Genomic DNA, 11,146 nt, shown 5'->3' with positions numbered 1-11,146 from the left:
GAAGCGAAGATTCTGGTGTGCCTATCTGATGTTTTGCCGAGCAGCTGGATTCAACACAGCTTTAAATAAGAAGTAATATTTCGTCGTCGTTGTAACTACGTCGAACTTCTCGTTGCTTTAGTCGGATTTGTGCCATTACGATCCTGTAGAGAAGTGTATCGTTTTGATCAAGGTTTATCGTGCACTATGTTTGTATACGTCCACAACTGCAGAACAGAACAAAGCAGACCATCGCGTTGAAATTTTTTGTTGTTGTTGTTCATCGTATTCTGGTCGCATAACTTTAGAGAATAGATTTTTTGTTTGCGTGGTTCAGTAAAACCATGAATATGCGCAACTTTGAGATGCTTTGAGGTGACCAAATCTTCAGGCTCATCTCACTCATCACAAAAACGAACCGAATATCCAAAAACTGCTTCGATCTTAAGATTTACCTCTGCTTTTTCACTCATCTCAATCACTACCCATCCACTATTGATGCACTTGGAATTTGAGACCCTGTGACGAGGTATCTTCATTCTCTTCAATATACGTGCTATAAATTATAAAATATTTATTTGACTCAAGTGCAATTTTTCCGAAGGTCATCTTAGCTACTAATATTGTGTGAATTTCGATTGCTTTAGTCTCCATTGTTTAGTCATGAATGTTTCACTTTAATAAATCTAGTCAATTCGTTTTTCTTTCATTTTTTCTATGTTGACATTACCTAGAATATGATCACTTCGATCTTATTTGCTAACTGGGAAATGCTAGCTGGTAGCTACTTTTTTTCGAACAATCGCAACACATCGGCAGCAGCCTGAACTTTCTCTATCTGATACACGCACACTACACCTACACTTAAGAACCTTGCATTCGAACCCACTATCTCCTCAACAACTGCCAACGCTTTTAGAGTATAGCACGAAAGAGAAGTAAAAAAGAGAGAAAGAGTTCCTCACCAACTTTCGTTTATAGGTAGAACATTATTTTTTGTCACATATCTGGCTACACTGTTTCAAAACGCACCCTAAGCACATTCTTCTCCTTGCAAAGAATTATTTTAGTTGTAACGATCCACAAAATCCTTCATTTGTAACAAAATATTCACTGCTTCAACATTTTTACAAGAAGGCGTGGTGAAGGAGTGATCGGTTCGGTTCCCTAGGCGTGCCCACTAATATGGATTCTTGGATCTGCGTAATTGGTACCTGTAATCCCTTAAGCCCTGCTCGTATCGAATGCAACCTTGCACTCGAATACATGTCCTGGGCACTCACGAACTGTACAGTAAAATCGGGGAGGTTACCCAATGGCGATATCGTCCAAAGCCCAAACAGGGCAAATACCCAGAGTGTCAGTCATTCGATATCAATAGTCCCGCAGCAACAAGTCTCGTAGGCTATGAAATAGCGCCGAATGGATGAATTCTGTGCGAGTTTTTGCTGTAGATCGAGGGTGGGTAGAGCTCTGTTCAGCTCTGTTCAAGGACGACACTCCTCGGCCAAAATACGGGAAACCGCGTCAGGCAGTAACACCAACCAACCAGTTAGGTCAAGTAAGTCACATCAGCATTCAAGCTGTGTTTTGTTGAAGGTGGCCACATGATCTAAGGATAAAATATGAAACTCACGATCTTGACCAATCCCTTTGGGATGCGTCTACGCGTTCGACTTCAGTTCCATATCGTAGAGGTTTGTGAACATGTGCAGCCTATACAATGTATGCGGGACTAGCCAATCTATAAAATCAGTGTTTCTCTTCTATTAGACGAGTCGTTTCTAATTTGTCAATGCCTAAAAGATGAAAAGCATGGCTAGCTTCACAACGGTTTCGAACCCTCGACGTTACTGTCGTAGCCGAACCTCTTCGCGAGTGTGCTGCATTGGCTCCACTATAATAAATATATAAAGAAAGAATATAATATATAAAGAAAAAATGTTTAATATACTACTATGCTGTTCATACACAACACCATACCATACTGACCAGAGAAAACAGCTTTAGAAATCAAACGCATTCTCCTTCCACTACCTTTTCCAGCAAACATTTATTCAAAATCTATCAGTGAGCTCTCCTTTAGTTAATTTAATAACTATTTCAAAATTGTACAAAGTACTACAACATAAAAATATAAGTGTGATATACGAAGCAAGAAGTGTTCACCGAGTATGCTCATACAAAAACATCTAGATGAAAGAAGGATATTAAATTGATTTCATAATTCATGCAGAGAATTCCTTCGAAAAGCAGCAGAATAGTGCAAAAATTTTGGAGTATAGGGCCTATAGACAATGCAAAGATTAGTTATTGTTTGTATAAAAGATAATTTCTGGAATTTGCCCGTCTTCGACGCTAGTTCCATTATTGTTGCCAGCCGCATAGGTGAATTGGAAGGTAACTACGCCTCCAGCTGCAGACTGGTGGACGATTCGACGAAGGCCTTTTGTTCCATAGTGGGAGTCCATGCCCTGTAAAGCAGAACGTTCCAAAATCAACGATGCTACCTTTTGTTTTGTTAGCTGCCCCGACCATGGCTGTTTCTACAAACTCACTCAATGCTGAAAATCAGATTGCTGATCATTAACGAAAAAAGAATTGTTCTCTCTGAACAAAAATATATCCAGAAAAATAAAGTATCCCAGTAAGAAGGAAAGTCAATACTGTCTTGCATTTAATATCAATGGTACATATTTAACGTATAGCAAAATAATCACTGATGTACGAACTATTATTTAAAGTCAGACTCCAAAAAAAAAAAAAACCAAGGATATGTGCAGCGTTTGGCTATATGTACTTCATCTAAGATCAAGAGATGTTTCCAACGATTCTTTTAAAAATACCTTCAAACAAGCACTCGCAATGTAGGTCACTCCAGGAGTGATCTCCACTGGCTCACGGAATGAAACGCGACAAGTAGAGGATGAGCCGTCACATACAAAAGATGTATCATTTTGCGCTAATACTTTTCCCGTACCACAGTGGATAATCTAGAACGTAGCCATTTTCGGAATCGATTTCGCACTTCAAAATTTAAAAATATTGGACATACTTGAATTGTGCACTGGTACTCATGAGGGCCATGAATAGCTCCATACAGCCCAAATCCCACCACGTATATCTTCCGATCCACAGTAAATCTGAGAGAATCCCTATCTTAATTCAATAGAAAAAAAAACGAAAAGAAAAGACAGGAACTTAGAACATGATATTGACCAGAATTTCTGATGCAATATTCCTTACTTTATTCTATCCGGTGTCCCACTGTAGCCCCAGCGCCCATCAATACGTTGGAATCGACTGACAACAAGTTCTTTCCCTGCTACAGAACATCTTGGGCTGGAAAACACCGGAGCATGTCTAGATAACTTTGGACAACCCAAATGTGATTACTTTTCTAGAACTTCTTTTTTTAACATTGCTTGAAAACTTCCTATCATGATTACTTTTTTTGAATCTAGAAGCTATTTTGAGGAGATAACCGAAACTGTTTAAATATGATGAAAGGTCAGAACAAACATGTTGTCACAGCAATGGTGGAATAAATCATATACAATAATAATCCATACTACCAAATACAACAAATACTGAGACTGAACATACTTATCATTGAATCCTATTGATGGTTTTGGATTGACGGTGAAATAAAGGAACAAATTAACCACTTCTCGATCCGTAAGCAATCCAGACTGAGCTAGAACCATGAAAACATTAAGGGAAGAAATGAAAAATGATAGAAGAGAGCGTGAAAAAAGTAACATGATATGGGTGAGTAGAAGTCAATAACATCCAAACAGCCCACCAGCAGACTGCGCAAACTCCTCAACTGTCATTAGAGGGAAACGAATAAGTTGCACGGCGCGACCTAGGACAGCCCTTCGATTCTCTGTAGTTGGCTCAAGTCCTCTGCGAGCACATTCTTCTGTAGACCATCTCACAACTGCCTCAAATTGATAGCATTAATACTTCAGGAATGTACAAAACGCAATCAACCGAAGTAAATAGTAGTGAATCTGTATGCCTGGAATAGTTGAGCCTCCTTGATTCTCAAAGTATCTCTCGCAAGCACTATGCACAAAGTTTCCAAATCAATGTCAGTAAAACCTGAAGACTGGTGCTATTTTGAAGAAAAACAAAAAAGTCCGAGCTGCTGCTCACCTTCTCCATTCAAGGCCTCAAATGTATTCTTGTCGATGATTTCTAGACACAATTTAGCTAACTGCGGTTCATCGAACAGGCGAGCCTTAAAATACCAATACTACAATGACGGCACTTGAACCAGAGATACAGCGTATACGCGATGGCGTTGGGTAGTAGTAACTCTGTGGTGCAATCACATATCTTATCTTCACAAAAAACAGAAAATGCATAGATACTGATACCTTCAAACTACATTTAAAACAGTACAAAAAATTTCAAATCTATTATTATAAGAAAAGAAATCTACTATTGTGCAGTATTGTCAGTTCTTAACAGTGAAGCGAACCAAACAAAATTGTAACTTTTCCCATTTTCCCCACAAATTACGATCAGCTGTCTTTACATCACGATGGACTAGTTTCTTCTCTTTTCAAAAAAAAAAAAAAAAAAAAAGAAAAACAAAGGGAAACAACATTTCAAATGAAGCTGTCATTTCTATGCCACCAACCAATTAATGTCATGTCATTATAAACAAAATTCTTACTTGTGTAAGCAGCATAAATGCGTTGTCAGCTCCTAAACTTTGCTTGAGAAATTCGACACACGCAGTTTCCATAGCCGGTACCGCATATTTCTTCGCTTAAACAAGAATATGGTAACAACTAGAAGAAACAGATCATACGAAGAATAAAATCTGCTGCCTTAAAGTAATGTTTAAAAACGATGAAAACGATAAACCCTTTGTGCAACTGCTACAAGAATGAAACATTGATAAGAAAATAGTGGTATATACCAGTGTAGAGAGTAGTCATTACACTTTCTGGTCCAATCTCAACTTCGTCTGAATACAAAAAACGAAGAAGTGCACGGAAAGCAGGAACTTCCACATCAGGCAATTCAATTTCCAATGGATCTGAAAAAAAAAACCATTACGAACTATGAAACCTCGGTCTAGAACTTGCGCATTAAAGTATTATTATGTGTAAGGAGATCCTCTACCCTTGCTTCTAACAAATTACTTTCAGGTGACGGGTGATGTATTTCCAAAAAGAAAAATAACATTTGGGAACACTTTCTGTCTTGACAAAAATATAAATTAGAGACATACAGGCAAGCAAAATCGGGAGACGACAATAGAACACAACACAAAAAGTGGAAGATCTTCGACAGAATCGATGTATAAACAAAAACGATTCTATCAAATAAGAAAGTTAATAAATCGGTACAATGACTGGAAATATCTCTATTGCCCAGGCAAATACAAGAATTACCCTTTGGTGATTATGAAATGAAGGTTTTTAAGTATGAGCAAACACGGAAAATAACCAGGATGCCAATATTTTTGGGTAGTTCCGATTATAAGTGCTTTAAGGACAATAGCAATCTTACCGCGAAAAAATAACAAGATTTCTTTGAAACACACAGCGTTCTACGACGGATTGAAGGAAACCTTGCACAGAAGCTTCGAATCATATGTTCAGTTCATACCTCGTGAATTCTGCGGTGTGAGACCGCCGTTGAACATCGCATCAAAAACAACAGAGCCGATCGACAAAACAAATTTGTGCGCAGGGATTCGCTGAAAAGTAGATTAGTGGGAAAGCGAAGGGACTATTGAGCAGTCAGATCAGTCATAGATTGGTGCAAACAACTGAAGGAACTTCATAAGTCAGCGAAACACTCAGTTATGCTTGGGTTTCTCACCTGTCTCGTATCGTCTTTTCCAACAATGAAATATACATCAGCCAAAACATCCTTACAGTACATATAGCTTATCCTCTCTTTCAACGTGCTTTTTGCTCCTTGCCATCCTAGCGGACTGTCGTCCACGGCGTTTGCTGCACGGAGCGACATGCCTTAATACAATAACTTCTTTTCAACTCTACTTAAACCTTTAAAATACTGTGAAAAAATATAAGGTTTATAGTGTAGCATGTTGGTATAGAAAGAGGAGAATCTTTGGAAGCTATCGTTTTCCATAAACAAACTCATTCAAGCATAAAAAAAAACCAAGAACGAGAATTTCGTAGGTGGTAAATCCAGATCAGTTGTTCTATACATGAGCAATTGGTATTCGCATCATATCTGCGCTATGTCTTTCCTAAATTTATTTTAAATGAAAAGATGCTTTGATTCCAAAATTCACGAGAAATCCTAGCGATGATCACCGTTCAAACCAAAAATGCGATAGGGAGGAGCTGTATCCTATTCAGGTGAAGGGTTCTATCTCAAGGGGTGCAGCTCAAGTGAAAGGGGTCACTTCGGCAACCGTCCAGAAGTGAAGGGGGTCGGAGCACTGGCTCCTACTATTGCATGCATGGTTCAAGCCAAAAACTGAGTAGAAATACAAATAACATATGCCATATAAAAACCTTAAAAAGATGGTCGCACAAGTAGAAATCTTACTCGGAAAAAGACAAACAAGACTTTAAACTATCATTGAAACTTTTTATCAAAAATATGTCATGAATTTACCTCCAGGAACTCGATTACTTCTGGGTTCCGCTATGGGACTAGCTCGACGTGCTGTTGCAAGAAAGTTGTTCGCCGGATGATCGGAGATACTGCGACTAGCTGAAAGAAATCAAATTACAACTGCCTGATAATTCATTCACCATCATACCCTATTCACCCTGCTTAAATACGATGTCGTATTTTCTGAAAAAAAAAATACAATTGATTTCTAAACACCTGGGAGAATATTCGCAGGCCTATTTAGTCTATCTGACGATGAAGGTCCTGGTTCATCATGTTCTTCCATGTGCAAAACAGCACTCGAATTGTTAGCTGGATCTAAATAATAGTAATGACACATAAATCTGAACGGCAACAAAAGTGCTAATGTTAAAAAACATCGTTTAGCGCAGGAACACTACTTCTATAAGTAAAAAGAACAAGAAACATAAATACCTGCATATTTTCGTACCATATAATTTGCAATTGCTGCTTCTACTTGTGGCGTCAGTGAATCTTCGCCACTTCTAGAAAAAAAAGATCAAGGCAACAAATAAGGTGATCAAAACAGCGGACGCTTTAAATAAAAAAGCATACGCATTGAATATCCAGTTTCAAATGTTTCAAAATCAAGCTGACGAGTAAAGAGAAGAAAGCAGGGCAACATTTTCTCATACAATGAGTATTCGCTTATTTAAACTCCTTACGAAATCTCCTTTCACCCTCGTGAGCTAATATGCATGAAAAGAACGAATTACTAGTCCGGGTGAACTTATGATGAGCATAGCATACAGAATGCCGTTCGCAGTAGCACGACGTCTTTGCGCTGAGTGTTCTCCTTCTGGATCTTCGATGTCCTCAAACACACGACGCATGTTCGCACGTTCGAGTTCTTCGATGACATCCTGAATGGTTACAGACATTTGCACAAGGAAGAAGCAGCAATCGAACATAGTTCGGTGGTTTAAAGACAACCTGGTCAAATGCTTGCTCTTGGATAACTTCATCGATGAGACGCTGTCGAGCAAGACGTGACTGTCTTTCACTAAGCAGTATTCGGAAGTTACCAAACGCGGAGTAGATATTAGAAAAAAGGAAAAACCTGGTGCCAAGATCAACAACTATTGGGTAACCATCGTCGTCCATCCTATCAGACTCTGGGTTATCATGGGAATTACCAGGATCAAGAGCTTGTGACGATACCACTAAAGAAAAAAGACTGAGTAAGAACAGATGCTTATGGAGCTACGTAAATAAGAGAATGTGGATAGGTAACACAAACCGAGAGATGCGGAAAAACCGAACTCTGCAGACAACTATTAATCGTGGAATACATAACAGACATTACAAAGCTGCCCAATTTTAACAGAAATGAAGTGTTAATAAGCAATCGAATCAATATAACAGAACGAGTTCTGCGACATGGGATGACAGCCAGTCAGAGACGTAGTGAAAACAGAAGTGACTCACCATCAGAAGATGAAGATACTACAACATCCACATTTGCTGGTTGGCCGGATGACGCACTCGAACTTTCAGGTTCTTCGCCAACATCACAACCAAGATTAAGATGTCTGAAATCAAAATGTTGTTGAGAACAAACGTTTACGTAATCATTGGCGCGGATTGAGAGAAATTCACTTCTGAAAAGATTGCATCAATTGATTGGTGGAACAGCAAGAGGATGATTCGGGAAACTCATCATCGATGGCAGATGTGGACGGTGTGGTTTGTCCATTGGAAGCACTACGTTGTTTCTTGTTCTGCTGTAAATACTTTCATAGCTACATCCGTTTATATTGAAGTTGGGAAAATTCTACATTAGTCCATTTAGAAATGAATAATACATATCTACTGTAACTCTGAAACAATTTCACAGACCAAATTGATTTTATGAGTAATATGAGACTAAGAAGTCTTGGCGATACACATACAGGAAAATCAAAATCAGTAAACGAAGTTTAAATGAAATACTTTCAACACTTCCAACACTGTCAATTTCGTGACGCACTTTTTAAAGGCAGTGCATCACGAAATTGACAGTGTTGGAGTTTAGGTAGGCAAATATAGAGTTCGATTGTAACTGTAATATATAGATAAGGAGTATGAGCGTGCCCTCGCTCATTTCTCCAGAATAGTCCTGAAAAACGGTTTGGACATTGCTCCTGTGACATAATTACAAACGCACTACCTTTGTGCACGCGCCGCGTCCACAAGAGAGCGGTCGAGAAACAATGTCTCCTCAGCAGGCTATTCAAGTAAAACTAGGTAAATGAGCTGCTGAGGGAAGCGGAGCGTGTAGAATAGTGGCGCGCTCTAACGTACCTCGTAGGAAGAAACACTGTTTTCCATGTCATTTTTCAAGACAGTTATAGGAAACTGAGTGGGACATGCACACTATGTAGACCCAGACATATACGTTTGCCCAGAGAGACCCCCAAAATCGTCAGTTTCGTGAAGCGCTTTAATTGAGGAATCGCTGCTACCTGTTTGGATCCTCCGTTTGACAGCTTTGTGTTCGAACTCGTTGGCGGTTTCTTCTTTCGACTAATATCCATTTTGACCATTACTGAAGATCCCCAAACATCCTAGTAATAAGATATTTAAAAGAAGAAATGCCACCATCGAAGAGTCTAGCTCGATTAAATGGAATGTTTACAACACAGGCAGGCAAACATGAGACATCGATATAACACTCCCTAATACTCGTCAGAAAACACAAAATACCGGAATAGGGCTGCTCATGACTCTTCTTTTGTTATTTGTTTTACTTCTTTTTGCGAGTTGAGTACGGATATTCCACTCGAAGTAAAAGTATGCGTTGATAGTATGCAGAGTGAATCATTTCTCTACTATCGTGAAGTCCCGCAGTGTTGCGCAAATTAAATCAAGTAGAGCCACAAATACTGACATACCTCCTCAAAAAAACACCAACATGACGTAAGTCCAAAGATACTTCTAACTTAGTTCAAAGGCCTAGAATATCGTGCTCCGGCGGTTCTCACTCACAAACAACAACTCACACTGCAAAATTTGGATCGCGATATCGAGTTATGCACACATTTAAAACACCGACGCGAGACCAACAACTGAAAACAGCAGAATGAAAGCAAAAGGCCGCGATTGCGGTCGAACGATCGTTCGTCGGGAAATCGGCCCAATAATGCACCGTAACAGACAACCGTTGCTAGACCCATAAAATAGTCCTTTAAACAAAAATTCTTCCAGTTATCAGCTTCTTTGGAACGACTTGTTCAGCTTGAAATATGAGGGGACCGTCACGAGTTCGAGGTGTTTGATGGGTGGGGCTTCCGCACTCAGCTTCGCTCGTTCCATCACGGTTCGAACTCTTTCTCATGGTGTGCCCTTTACTCATGTTCTGAAATCCACTCCCCCTGCGTGAAGTGTAACCTTTTCCTTCATCAAAATCAGAATTCATTTGTCATATGTGGTTGGTGTTTTTACAGCAGAACAGTCCTCTCTAGATGAGAGACTTCTGATATTTCGTTCTGAATCCTTGATCAATTTCATCATCCTTGGTTTTGCCTTTATTTGTGTGGTGCAAGTAAGGGAGGTGACATGTACATTCCAATATAGATCTCTTTTGAACTGCAGTGATGTTGAGAAATTCATACTTTCCTCTCCTAAACCTAAAGAAATCTCCTATAACAGTGCCGTGCTCTTCGTTCGTGAACTCGCTTTGTATTTACGGTTTGATGGAATCGAGTGATGAATTCCTACATTTTGTTTTTTGCTCCTGTTTTTGTTCCTCTCAATCACTTGTAACTTGTTCTACTTTCTCCTGTTTCTTGCTACTTTTGTATCCCATTATAATTTTCATAATATCCGACATAATATGCTACTACAGTGGTCAACGTTTCGATAGAAATCTAAGAATTCTGTGCTTATTGATACAAATAAGATTTTTCCTTCACGCTAGAATTCATTCGCAATCTATTCCAGTGACACAGATAACATCGAGATAAAAGGACAAATTTCAGTTGATTTAGTCGATTTTTCCCCTCACTGCAATGTCAAGGACACATTTTTTTCTTCATTTGGATATCATCAGCATTTCTGAGGCTGGGAGAGCTTAGACGAATAGGTTGTCTTTTTTGGTCGTGTCAATCATTCTAATGAAATGACTTCGAAACACATGCATCCGTGTAAGAGGAAGTTTCTCCGTGGTGGTCCCGATCGATGCATCCTCCATCGTTGTGTAGTGTGTGCGTTCCGATTACCGTACGCCTTTCTTTTGCGCAGTAATCCTGGCTTGTTCTAAATGTCTAAATATCTATATCTCTCACCTTCTCTTGGCGATCTTGCCTTTTCTCATGATTTCTTGCTTCATTTATCTTTTACAACTCAAATACAGAGTGGGTGTCCTCCTTGTGGAAGTTATAAATGTATGACCTTCTTTCCAGTTTCCCTTACTATTGAACTTTATAATTAATTATAAATTTGCGCTCATTTTTTGCGATGTTATTTATTTTGTGGCGAAATTTAGCAGAATGTGGTTGAGAGAACATTCTTGCTCCTAAACCGGAGTTTTTCCAGCCTGCGACCTATT

General features: G+C 39.1%; 1 protein-coding gene across 2 annotated transcripts; it reads right to left on the bottom strand.

The window, feature by feature from the left end:
* Window positions 1-1,643: 1,643 nt before the first annotated feature.
* RB195_002257 (uncharacterized protein) lies at window positions 1,644-9,912 on the bottom strand (the record flags this gene model as incomplete). Of its 2 annotated transcripts, XM_064199426.1 has the most annotated exons (25): window positions 1,644-1,723; window positions 1,822-1,876; window positions 2,388-2,453; window positions 2,826-2,972; window positions 3,035-3,122; window positions 3,226-3,321; window positions 3,586-3,676; window positions 3,785-3,926; window positions 4,004-4,086; window positions 4,141-4,225; window positions 4,667-4,761; window positions 4,916-5,035; window positions 5,611-5,701; window positions 5,827-5,978; window positions 6,598-6,696; window positions 6,814-6,915; window positions 7,033-7,103; window positions 7,369-7,481; window positions 7,552-7,621; window positions 7,679-7,781; window positions 8,047-8,150; window positions 8,218-8,342; window positions 9,063-9,164; window positions 9,492-9,494; window positions 9,859-9,912. In XM_064199426.1, 25 exons carry the CDS (start codon window positions 9,910-9,912, stop codon window positions 1,644-1,646), a joined length of 2,337 nt encoding a protein of 778 aa, XP_064055306.1. The 2 variants fall into 2 exon arrangements, with proteins under 2 accessions (XP_064055306.1, XP_064055307.1); XM_064199425.1 differs by lacking the exons at window positions 1,644-1,723; window positions 1,822-1,876; window positions 9,492-9,494; window positions 9,859-9,912 and having other exon boundaries at window positions 2,286-2,453; window positions 9,063-9,143.
* Window positions 9,913-11,146: the final 1,234 nt, after the last annotated feature.

The sequence above is a fragment of the Necator americanus genome, chromosome IV (assembly GCF_031761385.1).
Source record: "Necator americanus strain Aroian chromosome IV, whole genome shotgun sequence".
NCBI classification, from domain to species: domain Eukaryota; kingdom Metazoa; phylum Nematoda; class Chromadorea; order Rhabditida; family Ancylostomatidae; genus Necator; species Necator americanus.
Note: the sequence above shows the minus strand (reverse complement) of the source record. Positions and strands in the feature narration are given on the sequence as shown.